Source organism: Poecilia latipinna, unplaced genomic scaffold (genome assembly GCF_001443285.1).
Source record: "Poecilia latipinna isolate Pla-1442-1.1 unplaced genomic scaffold, P_latipinna-1.0 Scaffold605, whole genome shotgun sequence".
Lineage (NCBI taxonomy): Eukaryota > Metazoa > Chordata > Actinopteri > Cyprinodontiformes > Poeciliidae > Poecilia > Poecilia latipinna.
In genome coordinates, this window is record NW_015113221.1 from 187,112 (window position 1) to 206,947 (window position 19,836).

The window sequence follows — 19,836 nt, forward strand, 5'->3', positions numbered from 1 at the left end:
AAGGACATGACAACAATAAACTCATAAAATAACATTTGACTTTAATAGGAAGACTTTATAAATCTATTGTTTTTAATCCTGATTTAAAGGCACCAGGAACAGTGTGCACACATCTCTTGCTTCAAGGGAGTCGGTTTAAAACTCTGCATGCCGTTTTCCCATGTTGGGTTGTGACCCTAGATATACCGAGTGACCCCTGTTGGGTCTGGCTCGTCCCGACGAACGATATTTTTCAAACATTTATTGGCCCAACACTATTCAGAACCTTGTGAGAGATTTTAAAATCAGTCCTTTCACACACCAGGAGCTGGAGCACCGATGCAGGACTGGTGTTCTGGGATCAATTTGGCAACAGCCTTTTTGAATGAGCTGCTGCTGCCTGATTATTTTACTGAGAACTGTAAAGACGCCATTAAAATAATCTAATTCACTGGAAATAAAAGCGTGACCTAGTTTTTCTGTCTTGTTTTATCTACCCTTTATTTTTGGCAATGTTTTAAGATGGTAGACTTTATGTGGCTTTTGACAAAGTGTACCACCCAGAGATATTATTGATGCACAAGAACAGTGTGCATGTGAGTGAAGATGATTTGTCTGCTCACATTTATTAAACCCCCCCAAATAACCACAACAAAGTCCGGCGCCGTAGTCCACTTTTATGTGATTTACCATTTGTTTGGGTCAAAGCCTACTGCTGTTCCGCTTATTCCTCTTTTATTATAATTGGGGTACATCGCTTAATAAAATAAACCTTGTATTGTTGGGGGGAAAAAAAACTTGAACTCTTCAATTAGTTATTGCCAGAAAAACAGGAAAGCCTGGACATTTCGGTAGTGGTTAATTTGAGTCTGGACGGGATAATTCAGAAATGTTTACCAACCTTAGAAAGGTGAAGAAAGACTCTGTCCTTTCGCCCTCCTGTCAGTTCTGCTGCAGCGGCTCGCCGTACAGATATTTGTGTCGCACTCAGTCAACTCTGCTTTTCGTCCTTTGCCTGCTCATAATTGGTCAATTAATGTAATTGATTAGCCAGACGGTGTACTCCGTAGAAAGCCGATACCTCTGTGTGCATGCACATATGTTTAGACTGGAGGGAAACTCAATCCAACAGACCAGCATAGGGTGAGGCCCTATCCATGCCGCCGTCTCCTCTACAACATGATACAGCGGTTATTGGCTCGCCATATTGCTCGAGCGCAAATGACTTGCATCTCCTGCTCTGCAGGCTATTATGCAAAGCCTCATTTCGACCTTCCTATACAATCGGTAATCAAATCAAAAAGAAGAGATGGAGAAGGGGACGGCAAGCGAGGATCCACGTTTCAGGTTATGAATTGCAAGCAACGGTAAAAAAACGTTCCACCTGAAACGTGCTGCACCCCGAGGCATGCGTGTTACACCACTTATGCTTTACTCTATGGCAGGAACTCAGCCCATTAAGCCAACAGCAGTCTGCTGACATGAATGGAGAATGGCTATAGTGGCGAAAACTAGCGGCAGAAGAAATAATCGGCTGCGCTTGTGCATGGTGCATTCATTCCATTTGTTGACGGCGATGAAACTGGAACATAAGTAAACAGACGCAGCAGAGTCGGTTTGCTTCTCTAGCCCTGCTCGACAGAAGTAGTGAGACGACTTTGGTGTTGTTCAAATCTACAACAAAGTTAAGTTGAGAAAGTAATATATGTATTTTTAGGATTTAAAAAAAAGCTATGAATTTTTTAAATATAATTCAAAGAATATGACAGTTGAGCGGTACGCCTGTCTTGGTGGAGGAAGAAAGTCTCTAATGAAGATCAACCCGTCAGGGATTTCGAATGCCCATCTGCCACTTCGTTATTTTATATCCATAGCCATTGTCCTGCGAGTATCACAGCTCATTACCAGATGGTTTGGTAGACGAAATGAGAAAGGACGATGTAGAGGGTAAAAAGGAAACGAAATGACAACCAGACAAGCAGAAAGGGAGGGGAGAGTAAGAGACACAAAAGAGGAAGCAGAGATATTTACCCAGCATCCTCAGCTCTTCTCATTAGGAGATGAGCGCAGGGAAGCCGAGGACGAAAACATCTTCCAAAGACGTGTTCGCCTGCACACACACACACCTCTGTGAGGACCAATTTAAGGAGCCTAATTACTTCCCTAATACACTCACAGGGAGAGATAGCAGGTGACGCTACGAAAAAAATAAAAAACATACCAGCATGATCCAGTTTTTACTCACGTCTTAACTTCCAGCATCTCTTGTCGTCGTACGTTCTTCGTGAATTACACCGTGAAATAAAAAAAAAAAACAAAAAAAAACACAGAGCTCCCTCCTGGTAAGGATGTGTAGAAAAGCTGCATGCTCTTAAAATTATTTTTTATTAGTCTGCTCGTTTAAGTTGATCAGTCTCCAGGAACTTTTAATTAGGATTTCCTCACTTCCTGTTTCCATGGAGTGTGGATTCTTTGAGCTGCTTTTTAGAATGAGAAGGAAAGGCGAGCATGGCGTTCAAATGCGGCAGATTTGTGATGAAATCTGTAAATCGGAAAATGTCTGAGAGAATAGCCGCTCAACTAAACTTGCCCACGTCTGCAGTCAATAATTGTAAACAAGCGGACCTGAAGGACAACCCAAAGGTTTCCCACCATCAAACCGACTGAATAAACAGTGAATAAAAAGAAGGAAATAAAATTCCCAGACATATCTTTAGCTGAGGTGCCAATAAACATGAAGAGTACTGAAACAATTCACTTGTAACAGATCAAGCTTTAAAATGAACCCAATCAACAAATCGCCAATGTTCTGAATTAACCCCGGATTTAACACACACACAAGTTATTGTGCTAATACTCTAGAGATAAACACTAACTGAAGTTACCTTTTCCAATAAGATGTACTGCGGCCGATATGGAAGTGAGTGAAATGTGTGCTTTGAGCACAGCCTGTGTATTGCTAAGCAGACAAATCAAAGGGTTTGTGAACTCTCACTCTAAAGCCTCAGCTTCGGTGTTCAGAGGTGTTCTTATCAGTGTTTTTGAGCTGGAAGAAAACTTGTGGATAATTGGATAAAAGTGAACCGCCAGAGAGAGTGAGCTTGTTTTTAAACAGATTAAAAACTTGGGAACAAAACAGAGCAAATACAATTGATAAGAGAGTAATGGCTCATGTCTAATAAAGGAAGCATTTATACTTTGAAGCGGCTCTGCCTGAAACATAAAACTAAAGCTAAAAGCGTCGTCTTTTTGTCTATAAACGTTACCTTTTAGATTTTCATTTTTACTTTTTTTTACATTAACCAGGCAGTATGCAGAGTTTTTGTATTATTCTCTACCCCAGAATGTATTTTATGCATTTCAGATTATACATATTCCACTTTATCACATGTTGTTGCACCTCACAAACTTCAGTTTTTTTTAGTGTGTATTGTAGATTTCTGTTAAAATTTATGTACATTGGTGAGATTTTTTTTCCTTCTCTGTTTACTACAAATTACGTAATTCCTTGCTTGAAATTCCCCTGTCCAGAGGCATCACTGTGCTACTCTATGCTCCATGCAACTGGAATAATCTTGTTATCCTGGAAATTATTTAAATATTTCTTAAGCTATCCATCCATCCCTCCCTCCCTTCCTTCCTTCCTTCCTTCCTTAGTGGGGTTGGGATTCTTAAGCTAGAGAAATATATATAGATTTTTTTTTTCCAAATATCTCTAGGAAACCAACAACATATTTTGAAATAAATAAATAATGAAATATATAAATAATATATTTNTATGCATATATGTGTCTAATATTTAAATTTTAATATCATATATAATAATTTAATATATATAATATGGTGTGAGACACACACACACACACACATATATACATATATATATATATATATCACTCCAAAGGCTATATGTTCTGCATTAGTTTCATAAAAGTATAATGCTGTCTGGGGAAATTCCCTCAATAGTTTCATAATTGCGTGCAGATTTAATATTTTACCCCGGTGTACACTCAGCTGTGTGAGACAGCACACATCTCCGCGTACACACGTTAATTGTCTGCAATATTACAGCAGTTGGGGGAAAAATTGCAGGTCAAACTGTATTTATTTTATGGGGTAGATACTTGTAGATTCCAATTTATCATGTATTCCCTTGTAGCCAGTGAGCAGGTCATGCACATTAAGAGAGGATGCCTCATATTTCTTTTTAAGGAATAATGCGTGTTAGTGTCTTCGTTTGCAGTACTTTTTTTTTTTTTTTTCGTTTCTTTTTTTTCCCCAGATAAGAGCCGGAGAGACGGCAGCTGTGATCGCTAGAGAGCTGGCAGAGCAGACCAAGAGCAACCTTCAGGCAGGCGACATCACCTTTACGGTGAGGGCCATGATTCAGCTTGTGGATCTGCTCGACGTCCAGCTGCGGAACCTCACGCCAGGCGGGAAAGACAGCGCAGCGCGGAGCCTCAACAAGGTACTGAAAGGAACCTTTTTTACCGTTTGGCTCCCCTTTAATTCACTTTTCTTTTGCCTTTAAATATATCCTGACAGTCTAACAGGCTGGATAAACATAACCCGCAGGAAACAATGACCTATTGCACTTATTGTCACGACTGTTCAGATCAGCATATTTCAGGGGTCAGAATAAAAATAAAACAATTCCAGAGAGTTTACACCACTTGTATTCGAAGGTAAATTTCATGGAATTTGACCTACTTACCACGACTTTAGTCAAAGAATAACAATTAGCTGTTAGTTTATATTTATGGTGCAAGTACAAAAGCAGCTATTTGACGTGTTTATTTTCTCTACTTAAACTCTGTTATAATTTCAAGTTAATTTCTTATTCCGCCTCGATCAGAAATAGTGCCTAGCGAAAATAAGTTATAGTGTTTTTAAAAAAAAGTGCTTATAAAGACAAAAATCTGTCTGTTTTCTACAGGAAACCCTAAAACGGATGGAGCGTCAACCAAATAAGCGCCACCCATCGCTATTAACGGGATTTAATAGCGAGAAAACCCAGCCCAGTTTAAACCTAATAAGCCTCACACTGGGACAGAACTTGCACTTTATCTATCAAATCACCCCCAAATAGCAGTGTGCACCCTCAAATCCCCTCAGTTCGCAATATTAACTTTCAAAAAATTAGAATTTTTAATATCTAATAAATAAAACCATTCAGGCGCGTACATGCTAAGTTTCAGCTCTCCTGGTTCTATTATTTTTAGATTTGACCTAAAGTTTGTGCACTCGAATAGTTTCTTTTAGGGTTATGCTTCCGTTTGGCTTACATGATGGGAAACCATTTCCCCAGAAAAAGCAGGTTTTCTTCCTCTTTGTTTCATCCAAATTCCTAAAAGGTTTATGAGAAGGAAGTGTGTTTATGTGACAATGCAAGGTAGTAGCTTACATTAGTATTTTAGTCGTATTCAGTAAAGTAAAAAAGTAAAATTTTAGAAGACGTTACTCATATTTAATGTGTCAAAATGCACAATGACTTAGCCCACTGACTTCTCCCTTTGGTGCCAAGACATTTATTATGCTTGATCTAGACGGTAGAGGTAAACAGTTTTATGTTTTTTGGACTGCAAGCTCATTATTTTATTCCCCAACTCACAGCAGTCCAGTAAAGTGAGTAAATAATAGCATGTTATAAGCAGTAAACATCAGTAAAAATGTAATTCAGTAATTTGCTAGACCACCTGCTCTCTCATAGGTTTCTTTTTATATTTTCAGGGCATTTTTTTTTTAATTATTTCCTTGCTGCAACAGACACAGATGTCCCCATTGAGATTTTAGTGCCAGTTTTCTCCAATAGAGAGGGATGGCTGTAAAGCAAGACGAGCAAATTCACGTTGAGGATCAAGAGGAGTTTTTAACACCACTTCAAAAAAAAAAAAAAAAAGTTTCCCATAAAATAAAACATTTAAGGTAGAGGTGCCAGTTTGGAGATTGTTTTTTTTTTTTTGTCTTCGTTTCTCCTATAAAGTAGAGGATAAAAGCAGCAGCCGTATTGAGTGGAATAATGTGAAAAGGCTTTTACGGACGAGATAATTTATTTAAGAGGTCAGAGGGAAACCCAGCTATAAATTATTCTCAACCCACAGATATGCCGTCAATGTTTGCAGCACAGTGGCTCTTTGGAGAAAAATGACCCTTTAGCCTTTTCTTGTGTTGAAGTTCCATCGCCATTCAAAGCTCTCCTCTAGAAATCTTTTTCATTGCTCTGGCAGTGGTTGATGTTTTCCTCTCAAGTTCAATCATTTTGACACAATCTGCAGTGAGCTAAACGAATTAAAGATCTTTTTTTTGTTTGTTTTTTTTGCCCTTTTGGGCAGCAAAGCACAACACACTGCCAGCTGACAATGAAAGGATTGAATTGGCAAACGCCGAGATCAGTGTCGTTTTTGTGATCAAAGGGTAACTGGCTAACGGGGAAAAAAAAAACGGGACTTTTTCCAGAGGAGTGGGCCGCGATGTTGGCTCCTTTATAAGAAAGTGGTTGTCTTCGCTGTTAATTTGATTGGGATTTAGCACGGTACCAGACCCATGCTGTTAAAGCCAAACAGTGGCTCCGGCGCCTGCATGCACCGGGACTCGACTGGAATCGTTCATTCCCTGTGCATTCACTGACTTCCACTGTCGGAGTCTTTGTTAGATGTAATTTCTCAGGTGTTCTAAATTTCTCTGAGCGTCATCTCCGCTTCAGTGCTGGACAAGGTTTAGACGTTAACCAGCTCCTCGGCTGCTCTCCCAGGAAATGAAATAAAATGAAACCAAAATCAGGTTTATGAGCGCCTGGAAGCATTTCCCCACTTGCACGCTGTCTCATTTCTGGGCTAATTAACACAGGAGTTTACACTGTTTTGCCAAGATGGTGTGTAATTAAACCACAGTTGCTTCGCAGCATTACTTTGCACTTTGTAGTGTCATAAATTCACATTTCTTAAAAAAAAAAATGTTACTCCCCCCCTAATTAATCTATTTTTAGGAAAACGTTATGGCAAATTGGATGCATCTTTACTTGGGGTCTCCTTCGCCATGTTTGGTAAATTGGAAAAGTATGAGGTAATGTTCTGTGAGAGTCATAATTATTCATCCAGCTGTTTAGATGAGACGGGTTTTTATTGGGTTCAGTGAAAACCCCCTCCCATTTGAGAGATCACAGATTAGTTTTAAATAATCTGTGAACAGCATAGAAAATTCTAGTCCAGGTTTGACTCGCCGTTTTTATTCTTGACTAACTCCAAGTGGGTCGACATGCCAAAACCCATTGAAAATCCTCTTCTTCTTCTTTTTTTTGTTTCCAAACAGGTTTTAAAGAACCTCAACTTAATTCACACTTAAAGATAATGAGCCTATGTGCAGATTATAAACTGGAGATAATCTCTTAGTGTTTGTCAGTCGTTACCTGGGTATTACTTACGCAAACATTATGTCGTGTTAAAATTAATTAAATACGGTAGTAATAAAGTCAATATCCAAAACGTGATTTTTATTTACATGAAACTGTCAATACTTGTCGGAAGACGTTTTTTTTTTTTTTTTTTTTTTTGTTTTTTTTGGATCCCCCACCAAGTGAGGTGTTTAATTTCCTAGATGGTTATTAAACCGGAATGGACCTTCCAATGTGTAGCTTACACTGGCACGTTGTTCATAAGACCTCTGTAGATCACAAAACCTGTCGGTGCAACATCAAATCATCAACTGCAAAGAACCCTTTATAGACCTCTGTGGCAAAACTGCAGAGAGGCATAGATCAGGGGCGAAGGAGCACGATCACTCCGAACCTTCGAGTGCTCCCAGGAGCAAAATGACCTCAGTGATTGCAAAACGGAGCGAGTGTGAAAACATTAGCGCTCCTCCTCAGGTTGGCTGTCTAATAAAACTAGGGCAAACAGGGATTTTATCAGTAAGCACTCTAACGGAGCTGCAGATTGTCCTCCGAGATGTGAGAACATGCCACGAAGATCACAGCGGCAGTTCATCAATCAGAAAGCAGACACACGAGAGCCGATCTACGCTTTCTCAAGTGGCGTTTGAAAGACTCTTAGAACACGAGGGAAATGATCATTAGATCCCAGGAGACGAAAATAATTATTATTTGCTAGGTCTTAACATCTGTCTCCGAGTTAACGCACGCAAACTGTCACTGCGCGACTGGTCTAAAACCAAATCAGTTAAAACGCAGCCGGGTGTAAGAACAAGGATTCCTTGTTACAGGATTTAGGATTGAAGTTTTTCATCATAGACGGACGTAATTATATCTGCGGTATAAAAAAAAAAAAGAAATGTATCTAAAGATATCAGTTTCTTTTCTGAAAAAGAAAAAAAAACATTGGGTAACGGGTAACCTTTTATTCACATCTCAATAAATTAAGATTGTCGGTGAAAAAGGAATTTATTTCAGTAATAAATTCAAAACATTAAACTTGGATATTGTTGCACACTGAATGATCCTCAAGGGACTCTATACTCTACACTGTTCTTCATGCAGTCCATCTAAGTCTAATGGTGAAAGCATAAGTGTAAAATATCCTAAGCGTAATTTTGAGTTGTTGATTTTTTATTTTTTATTTTTTTGCTAACTTTTCTTTGCATTTCCTGTCAATTGCAGCTGCAGAAGAGAGAGCGCTCGTGTCGATTTTATGTCCAGGTACTTGGATGTAATTTCCCTCGTCCATCTGTCATCACTCTGTTGATATTGTCATAGTTTTCACCGCATGTTTTGAAATCTGGCCTTTTTGAAGGGACATGAGTTATTAGCAAAAAAAAACAAACAAAAACAAGAGAAGCCAAAAGTAAAGGCTTCAAAGTGAGTAAATCCTGAATCAAAGGGCCAAATTTCATTGTGGCACATTTCACACTGCTTATTTCACACTGTTGGCTCCCTTCGCTGCAAATGCATGTCATAGTAGTCTGTTTCTTAACCCCGAGCATGTAACCCATCCCTTCATCTACAAGAAATGACCTAAATACAGTTACCTCCTATTTAATAAGTCAACGAAAGCCTTCACCTGCTATGATTCGCCCTGCTGCATAATACATACTCGTCCCAGTTTACAAAGAGAGGGGGTTGGCTCCCCTTTCTTAGCGTTTTCTTCAAGACTACTTTGTGATTTCGTAATCCCAGGGGTGACGTTTACGCCGTCATCAAAATCATTTCTGCCCTGACGAGAAAACGGAAGAAGTTGACATCCACCGTCTTCCACACGGTTGGCTCAGATTGCGGCTCACGCACCAGCCAGATGTCGTTTTTATATGCGTCCTCTGTACAGCTTGTTTCAGCTCACGTGTGCCTTCAGCTCCTCCGAGGCACGTCGGAGGACAATTTGTTTTCAGTCTTTGAGCAACACTGCACATGAGATTTCTAGGTGTCATGTATGCTGCTGTGTGCGCTTAGGCAGGCTGTGCATTGTGTTGCATATTTGCCTCTTAAGGAACTTAAGAAACCAAGATCAATATTTGTGGTACTCAGGACTTTTCTCATTGCCGGCCAATGTCACTAAAAGATGTGTATTAATATGTGCATTCTGCATATTTCAATTGCAATCATGGGTTACATGTTAGACCAAGGTTTAGCTGGACAGACCTTTATTTCTGATGAAAACAACTGAAAATGTGTGTTTATTTCTTCACTTACTTGCATTACAATTGTAAGATTTTCTTGGAGAACTTGCTGTTACACCAGTATTTGACTTTTTGGCTTAATTTTTAAGTTAATTTAAAAAAAAAAACAACACTTTTTTGTATTATATTTATTTACAAGAATATTATATTCAATTGAAGAAGCTTATAAGCTATAATTTGAGGCCACTGGTCTGCGTGCTAAAAGAAAAACAAAACACATCCAGCTGTTTTCTTTTGACAATAAGTAAATGTTTTGTTGGTGTCAGGAAAACGAGCTGCTTTAAAACCTCCTAATTATGAAGTCACAACCTGACGGCACTGTCCCGTTACCTAGCAACCTCAACTGGGCCCAGTCTCTCACCAACCCAAGTGGGAGCTCTGCTCACTTCGTCATTCGAAGACGAGCACATTTGGTCAACTGGCTTTACTGGTGTATGTGCTGTTCAGGGTCCTGCTGGAAAAGACAAGTGTTTTGTTGTTGCAGTGACCAACACGTGTCCATGCGAGAGCAGAGCTACGTGGCTTCATTTTATTCTTGAACTGTGATTTATCCACATTTTTGGTGCACATTTTATACTATCACAATAGAAAAGGTTGATGGAAACAGCAAAATCTGTTGCAAAGCTACAGATTAGACACGACTGACTATTCAGAAATCACCATTATGTTGCTTAAGCTGCAGAGAGGAAGGATTTCCTATAGTTTGTTACTAAAGAAACTCTCAAATGTAGCAACAGCTTCATGGATGGGGCGGGAAACGTTGTCCATCAGTAATGCTATTTCTTTGGCACTGGCACCTGCACAGGAGGCCTTCCCCAGCTTCAGGTTGAACGTATATCCCACGATGCATAGCACCTCCAGAGCCTGGAGCTGATGCCATGTGGACCCGTCGCTTTTCTCCCCTCGATCTCTAGTAGCTCATTCCTCACCTGAAGTGTTTAAAGGAACAACATGGTGGTGATGAAGGAGGGATCCTGTTGACTGGAGTCTTCTGAATTTGAGTCAGATTAGCCCAAAAGATCATCACTCCTGTCAAGCTTCATTATTGGTGTAGATCTTGATCTGATATCCGCAATCGTTAGCCACTGCAATATAAGTTAAATCAAATTAGTTGCTGCCAGTGTTCAATGGATGGCTAAGCAGTGGAAAAATAAAGCTATTCTTTCTCATACATATAAATAATTTGACTCAACTGTATTGTGTTATACAGTAATTACAAATTACAGCTGTTTCTCTGTGTTCTAGGGTTTTAGTGGAAAATAGAAAATGCTAATCCCTCTCTATTCATGCAGCACTTTAGTTTAGCTATTAGTTTATCAGCGTAGGGTGAAAAAAAAAAAAACCCTCCAGAAATCCCTCAAAAATTACTTTCTTCACATTAGTTTCTTTTCTCGGTACATTTCAGCTTTTGCAAAAAAAAAAAAAATACTTAAAGGATTTATTCAACGTTAATATAGATGGCTGCACACGCAGCTTAGCTAGCTTGTCAAATTCAAACAACAATGAAGTGATTTTTGTTTGACAAATCGACACAATGGAGCAACATCTGTGGCCAGACGTAAACACAGGGATTGACTGCACCTACTGGAGGGGAGACTTTTTATTGATTAGGGAAATTGGGCAGTGTTTTCTTCAACAGGACCCTTGTGGTTGTCATAAGTGGGATAGGCAAAGGAATACAAAGCAAATGAGAGATGCACCTGCCTCCGCTCAGAGGACACACGTGCTGCTGAGAACAGACTGTTACAGCGCTGCTGGGAATACTGTAGGAGTTCCAGGTGTTGTTGTTGTTGTTAAGGAGGGACATGTCCTAAAATAAAATACATGGTTTGATGAATAAATCACATAAAGAGGGATTTCTTTTTTTCTTTCTTGATTGAGGACAAACAAAAAAGAAAAAAAAAGACACTTGACATTTTAAATTTACGTACTTGAGCGCAGAATTTTAGGTAGGGAGCTCAACCTCGGTTTAACTTGTGCAGATGAAATGCCGATCCTAGCTTTTCTGAATCCCTCTAAATAGTCACATCTGCTGCACATCACAGCCAATTTGATTCCACTGAAGGGATTTGGCCTTGATACGGCAACAAACTGCATAATGATCCACTCTCTTATGTTTTGTGTCCCCCCTGCACAAATGTTCCTCTGTTGTGGCCTTTGATTTTGAACAAACACAATAAAAATGGCGCCCTGCCTCCCCCACCTTTTTAGTCACTTTAATGGCAGCTTGTTTAAAGGCAACAACATTATGGCTCTCCAATTATTGTGATTACGTCTATTCTTGTTGTCCGTAAATCAAATACAATAGCGTGTTTGTTTTGGGGGCTGGTTTTAGGAGGAAATATGAACTGTGCAATTTGCAGTACATTTTTATGTAACAATATAAAACGGTACCATCTTTTGCCTCAGTAGGACCCAAGTAAGTGTGAATATTTAAGACATGGGGAGGACACTAAGCTCTGACCCTCATAAAAACAACTCATTTTGCTCAAAAAGAAGACCAAAGGGAGTGTCGGATGACCTCGAAGCGGCCGAAACCAAGGGAGGTTTCTCGTTCAGGAATTTAACAAGAGGATAAAACTCCCCTTTTCTTGAAAGATGAAGATAAACTCATCCTCATAAACACACAACTCCTCATTTGGATTGCAACCCGGAGATAGGAAGAGCACTCGTATTGATTGGTGCTGCTCACAATGGCGGCGGCTCGGCTGGTCAGCCAAGCGTAAAAGCTGATAATAGTTTTTAGAGAACACCCTTGATTTTCCTTGAAATTTAAGCAGTTCAGTGGAGAATCTGGCACGGTTCAAAGAACGTGTAAACTTGCCATCCTTGAGTGCGCGCGTCTGAATCCGACCGCTCTACCATTCTGATTTCCCCACTGCAGTAGCAGAAACAATGGACAGCATAAGACAGGTAGTGCTAAAGATCATCAAAAGGCGTCGTCTGTTGCCCGTCCTCCACTTTCACAGTTTCGGCAAAACAAGCACCGTCCTTAAATGATCATTTGGTCTAGCCCTGCTTGATGCAAGCTAAAAGCTGCAAGAAGCAAACGGAGAAAACCATTAGGTTTCTAAACCCGTACATGTTTTTCTAACATCCAACAGCAAAAGTAAATTTTAATTATGAAACAAATATATTTGGATTTTAAACTCTTATCATACAAGTTAAAGGAAAACGGGCATTGCGAAATACACAAATAGAACCCTTCTGCAAATCTGCAGATTACAACCCTTCTGCAGTTCCACCTCGAAGCTCGGGAACAATGGGCGTGTTCAGCCAGTTTCTGAAACTACAAAAAAAAGGAGAAAAGATTGTTTGTAATAGCACACTCAGGGTCAGTCTGACCCCTCTTTGGTCTGTGGGAGGGTTGACTTACCATTGAGAAACAGCTTGCTGCACCACCCTTGGTGGTTGCGATGGGGACTCCAGTCCTTCTGCCTCTGGGTCTGACTCGGCGTCAAAGATGTACGGTTGCACAATTGTTTATCTTTTTGCATTCATTGTCAAGTGCATAAAGAGTAAACACTAAATTGGAGGGCGCGGCTTGCTGCAGCTTATTGCATAATAGCGACGTGGCTCTAAAACATCTCATTCTAGAAGAAGTTCAAACTGGCACAACTGACCAAGTGAAATCTCATCAACTGAGGATGATGACAAAAAATGTAATGAACATGATTTGTGTAGCTTATAGAACCATCCTAACTTCTTCAAGAAAGTGTGATGGGTCTCCTTTAGAAATGCTGGAAAAGATTTTCTTTCCTCTCCAGTTAAGAAAAAAGAAAAGTCTTCTCAACTTTGAGCATTTCACTGAACAGGAAATAAATACAAGGTAACTCTTCAAGGCATTTTCTGGAAAATACTGAACTTTAGATGTTAAGAGACCATGTAGAATATTCTTCTTGGTTTGGAGGCATAGCATTTATGAGGTACAGTGTAGACAGCAATTGAATATCCAATTTCATTTCATGGTAAGTTTGCCTCTTTTTCCTCATTTCTTACAAGCTGGATTTGTAGTTTTGTAGTTCCTTCTGTCCTTTTTCTAATATTTTGCAAATTATGTCTGCTTTCAAAGAGTCTGTGCTCATTTTGGGATAATTCAATCCAGGTTTAAACCAGACTTCATTCATGCTTGTCTCAATCTGTGGTTTAATTGAATTGTTGTCAAAAAGCATCAATGATGCTTCTTTGGTTTGTTTTCCTAATACAAAATGATGTAATAATTGTATACCAGTATTGTTTTAAAAAATAGTATTGCAAGACAATATTTAAGATTACAAATCCCCGGGGGAGGAATTTGAAATTATTTTTTTTTTTTTTTTTTTTTTTTAAGTTCTTAGAGATTTCCTAAAGCTTTTCAGGATCTATTCCTGTAATGACACACTCTCCTAATGTTTACACTCACCTAATCCCAAATCCAGAATAACAGGTCATAAAAATGATATAAAAAGTATTTCAGGGTTTCCTGAAAATCTTTTTTTTTTTTTTTTTTTTTTGCTGCACCATGAAAGAGATACGGTCAGTGACAAGTGAACAAAAGTTTAGTACCTGATTTCATCAGAAAGTAGGTCAATGTAGAGCCAATCTCAATATTCGGCAAAACTAAAACGAGTGAATTTTGTTAGTTGATTTAAAAAAAAAAAAGGTGCAGTGGTGCCTTTTTTGATTACTAGAAAAAGCTCAAGGTGTGTGTTATATACAGCTGACTGAAAACTCACAGCAAAAAATGAGGAGTGAAAGTCTTACTCTTTGTTGTAAAACTAACTTTAATCAGCATCTCATTAAGAGGACCTTAAATGGCAGGAAATGTTTTAGTAAAAATACTGATTTTGAAACTGTTTCTTGTGAAAACAATGCAAGAAACAAAGAAACACTGGAGAAATCATGCTTTGTTTCTGAAAGAAGAAATTCTGTGGATTTGTTGTTGTTGTTGTTGTTTTTTAAGCATAGTTAACATTATCACAGTGGGAAAAAAAATACTGAAATAACCAGGAAAACTAAAATAACAACTTGTTCACTCTGCAGTTCAGGTAAATACAGGGGAGGCATATGGGAATTCATAACATAAGGCCATATGAAATAAAATAAAAAAGTACAAAGGTTATCCCATAGAAACTCACTTACTCAAAAAAAAAAAAACCACCCACATATTCGGAGATGGATTCATGAAATATTAAAGTGTCGGGTTTCAGTGGTTTCCAAAGAAAGCTGTCGAATTGGCCAGCAGGTATGAAAGAAGCGAGAAAAAGAAAGAAATGATGCATCGGCTTCGTCTGCGCCCGGAGACTCCAGACGATCGAGATCAAGATGAGCTGCAGTTTTCTTCCCATATTTTGAGTTTACCCTTTCTGTGTCAGTGACAAGAAAATAAGTGACAGAAACTAACTGGTTAGCAGGAAGGAAGGAAGGAAGGAGCCAGGGAGAGATGAGGGGGACTAAAAGTGCATGCATACAGCACAGAGAGTGTGCAGAGAGGGAGATCAGCCTCAGCCAGAATCAATTTCCTAGACCCCGAGTTCATTTCATCAATCAGCGCACAGATAGAGGCGCACACACACCACGGCTCGGCTTGGACTCCTGCCAGGCTCTAATGTCCACCTCTCCCTTCCTTCCTCTGCTGCGTTGGTATAAATGGACCGTGCAACTGCAGCGTTTCAGGGCCGGCCGTCCTCCCCTGTACCAAGTGGAACATTCCTGCGGTGACCTCGGTTTAACGACCAAAACATCTCTTATGTAACAGGGACTCATTTAGCTCTTTTAATTATTTCTATTTATTCATTTATTTTAAGCCGTGGCACTACCAACAAAATTTGCGGCAAGAAAATTGTTTGGGGTTCGCAGCAGCAGTAGAGAGAGAGAGAGAGAGCTGCTACTGGTTGGCGTATGGAGAGGAAATGGCATCACCACACATTCATGATTTATTTGCACAGACCAAGATGACTGAGGTGATGTCCTCCTACCTTCTAGCCTGCTCAGCTTTTCAAGCTGAGGCTCTGAGTATTTGCTTTGATTGAAGTAAATATAATTTTATTATTATGATGAATAACCTGCAGCTACTCCATGTTGTAGGCAAAATAGGTTCATCTCATGTGAGATTTAGTTTAATTTCATCATAATTGTGGATCTTCTCCATCTTTCTCGCTTTGCTGTCAGTAGCATAACGACAAACTCGTGCGTAGTTAAGGCGTCGTAAATTATGTACAATGGGTGTGTTGTGTCTCGGGTTCTGAATTTATTCAGGTTCTCAGATGTGCAAAAAAAAAAAAAAATTGTTTATTAAATATCGTTTAATAAACGAAGCTAAATCACAATGGAGAAACTGTGGAAGAGGCCACCCAATGCTGCGTTTTCAGGTTAGGCAGACTCCTACCATTTGGAGGCACACAGTGGTATTTCTGTGCTGTAAGCTCAGAGTGGGTGCATCATCTCGCTTTTTTTTTTTTTTTTCCTGTCCAAAAGTACAGCCTTAGTGACGGTAAATGCCCTCCTGGAGCGTCTGAAACTGTCCATGTCTCAATCTTTCAGTCTTAAGTCGACATGTAGGGTCCAGTCAAAAATAACTACTCTAATTATCTTTGAGATAAATTCAATTGGCCTTCCGCTCTCACCTCATTCTTGCTCTGGCTGGAAGGAACGCTGCAATTTCAGTAACTCAATGCATCCAAACTGGATTGAGACAAATTTGGCTCGGATCGTACTCCACTTAACTTGAGTGTTTCGTTTTCCTCCGAATCGGGCCGTACGTTTGGACGCGAGTAAACCGGACTGAAGGGAACCTGTTTGTGCATTGAGATGGCATTTGTTGTGAATCGGTGCTCTGTGTAATACATAAACTGATTTGGATAGAAAAATTAAAAAAAAGGAAGAAAAATTGCTAATCAGAAATAGGTTTCATGCTTTGCCTTCAGAGAACAAAGCATTCTCATTCCCGCAAGGTGATTACATTTGCAGGCTCTTACCTGGCGAGATAGCGGTAGTTTGCAGGACAAAAACTCCAGTTCTGTTCTTGTTGTAGGCCCGAAGGTAAGCAGGTTTCGACTAGTAATGGCAAAGAATTTAATAGCTTCTTTTAGTGCTTCGTACACACATTTACACAAAAGGTGTTGCGGCACTGCAGACGTAGATAAGCCACTCAGAGATAATCAACAAATAGAAAATGTATTTTTCACTAAGGATTATTTGGACTTTTTTTTCCTTTTTTTTTTTTTTTTCATTTCACCATTGTCATAACACACCCAGAATGGGCAATGTGGGACATTAATCATGCTAATTACATAGAAGTAAGGAAGCATTTAATAGTTTGTAAATCTCCCTGTAAATAACAAAAACACAGAAGTAATACTCCCATCAGTAAAGCTTAGTTGCAATTTTCATGGGATCGGTTTTCTTATGACTTACTATAAGGCAAAGAAGACTTCTTTATTCATAATAGAAACACAAATAACATCCACTGGTGATTGATTAGCTAGAGTCCATTTTTTTTTACCAGTAGAATTTATCATGGCATTATGTAATAAGCTGGTCTTATATAAATTGGCTATATCTAAATAAATAAAATGTTATTTTTCTTAGCATTATTAATAATCAGTGTAAAAATGATTCCTTATTTCTTTACGAGCTTCCATCATTTGTTTACAACATGTTTTCCCTCCCTTAGCAGTTTCGGACCTTCTCCTTTGTTCTTAGAAGGGGGTTCATTCCTTATCCATCTCCTCTGTATGTGAAATAAAAGGCAAGGTGCCCGTCCATCAGTCCTCACCCTGTGAAGAACCATTATTTCTTAGTGGTATAAGAACTAGGGAAAGAGAATCTTAAAGTCGTGAACAAAGGAAAAGGGGAGAAAAAAAAAAAATGTCAGCGCCTGAAGAAAAAGAGCTCCTTAATTGAGAGCGAATCAACCTCTGCTTCTAGCTGAATGTCAAAAGGTGTGATTGGAGATTGGGTGCTGATAATGAATAATTACATCAAAGATGATAGACTCCCCACGCATGTGGAGTAGGTTTTGCCGTGCGCTGTGTGCTACGTTGTGCATGTTCTGGTGGAATAGCAGGTGGAGCGGTGTGTGCTCATTCTTGCATCAGACTCTTATATTGCGTGTGTGGATATTGGGAGACTCGGTGTGTGTTGAAAGTTGAAATTGTAGCTGGCGAATCATAAATTTAAAACCTACTCCATTTTTTTTTTTTTTTTTCCCCCTTCAGTCACACTGACTCAACCGAAATGAAAACACGATGCTGTAAAAGTAGCTGCGTCATTTGCCCCCATTGTAACCATTTATAAAAAATTTAGCTGTTACAGGCACATTAATTATAATTCCACCTGCTTTGTTTTTGTCAGTCTTGTTTTCAGCCATAATTTGGTAATTCAAAGGGTTTGTAGCTGTAATCCAAACAGAACCCTTGTTTTAATCTGGAACTCATTTGCAATAAGCTGAATTACGTAACTTGAAGCTTCGGGATGAATCGTAGATATACGACTACTGTTAAAGTACTTGGTAATTAAAAATGTTGAGTTTCCGTGTCAAAAAATGCTATTGGTAATGGTAATTATCATGGTCATTAAACATCACAATTTGAAAATCCCTCTGTTTTAATGTTTTGCGAACTGATCAAGAACGCTGAAATAGGCCTCATTACACTCTTTTCATCAGTTTTCACAATCAAAAGCAGCTCTTTTTTTTTTTTTTTTGCCAGTGGCACCGTGCTTATGCTAAAAATGAAAAGCTATTTTTTTCTCAACTGTACTCAAGTGTTGAGAAACACTTACCTAACCTCCAAAGTGAATGAAAAGCAGCAGTTAGCATGTTGACCCCATGGCTAAAAATTAGCTTTCTTCAATTGCACTAAAGCAGCGTAACATTACATTACAATCACATATTGCTAATAGGAATTAACTTGGTCAATGAGCATAAGAGTCAGTAAATTTGATTTTTCTGGCTTGCAACTGGAAAACAAATGTTGTTCCAATTATACTTATGAAGTAAACATGCTTTAATGCGAAAAGCAATGCCAAACTTCTAGTTTCCCTCTTGGCTGTTAAGTCAGAACAATAAACATGTTAAGGATTTTTTTTTTGTTGTTGTTGTTGTTTTTTGCACAATAGGTGCAATGCTTAACAGTTGCTTGGTGTGAGATTTTCTAGTTTTTTCATTGTTCATCATCATTTCTGTTCATTAAAAGTTATTTATAGATCCAGTCCATGCTTGTGTGAGTTGCACCAATGCAACATTTTAACAATAAAATCTGATTTGTCTCATTGGAGACATAAGTGTGGTATTAAAACCAGATTGTTTTAATCACCAGCTTTGTTAATTGCGACATGCTTCTAGCCATTACCTCAGTTTTATCCTGCCTTTACTTATTTATGCAACACTTAAAGTAAGAATGCTCTGTGGATAAGTACAAAACACTGCACTCAAGACGCACAAAAAGATCTCGCTCGTCTTTACACCGTTTGATTCAATTCATAGCGAACGCTATTACTGTCTGATTACTCCAAGTTTTCATACATCTATAGGAACAAACTTGCAAAATTACCCGTAACGGATGTTGTAGACAATTCCTGGTGATGGTTTTCTTGACAGGAAATGTTTCTACAAGTAACAGCAGTAGACGTTCAAGTAATAATAATCCGTCTGACCACCATTTGTGCTTTGAAGACTTAAAGAATATCTTTATTTCCAGGGGCTGCCGAGCTGAGCTTGGCCTTTGGAGTGTTTGTACCAGGATTGAATTGCTGTGCTTGACCAATTAGTATTCCATTCATAAATCTTGCCATTGGCATTTTTAAATCTTTAATGGCTCTTAATTTTTCATCTTGTCTTGGAGATGTTCCCTCCCCCCCCCCTCCCCTTTAACTCACTTGCTTCACCGCTGTTGTGTGCCAATTAACGAAGGCGTTAATAGTCCTTCACTTCTATTATTACTGTGCAAGGGAAAAAAATTCTGTATTAAATGGTTGCAGATGGTTGCTACCAGCAAAAGCTTTTTCCACCCACTGGATTGTCTTAATGTTGTTTTACTTTATTTATTTTGGTGCATTTGTGTGCTAAGGTTGTCTGCAGGGTGGGGGATCATTTATCACACCAATTAAAGACTTTAGCCTCAAGTCATGCAAGGACTGGCCTCTAGTCTTGTAAGCGTTGGCTCTGATTCATTTACATGATTAATTCTTCTTGTAGATAAAAGGAAATGGCCACAAAGCCAAAATAATACATTCAGTGTCGTTACAAATTCA

At 39.0% G+C, this 19,836-nt stretch overlaps 1 protein-coding gene across 13 annotated transcripts in view; it reads left to right on the top strand.

The window, feature by feature from the left end:
• The window catches only part of LOC106953822 (latrophilin-3-like), a 258,933-nt gene that overhangs the window by 173,310 nt on the left and 65,787 nt on the right, over window positions 1-19,836 (top strand). For 9 of the 13 annotated variants that reach the window (XM_015042862.1, XM_015042865.1, XM_015042866.1 and 6 more), the window contains 2 exons: window positions 4,262-4,447; window positions 8,591-8,629. In XM_015042862.1, coding sequence (XP_014898348.1) covers window positions 4,262-4,447; window positions 8,591-8,629 — 225 coding nt within the window. The remainder of the gene's footprint in view (window positions 1-4,261; window positions 4,448-8,590; window positions 8,630-19,836) is intronic. The other 4 variants (XM_015042867.1, XM_015042868.1, XM_015042871.1 and 1 more) reach the window with 1 other exon arrangement.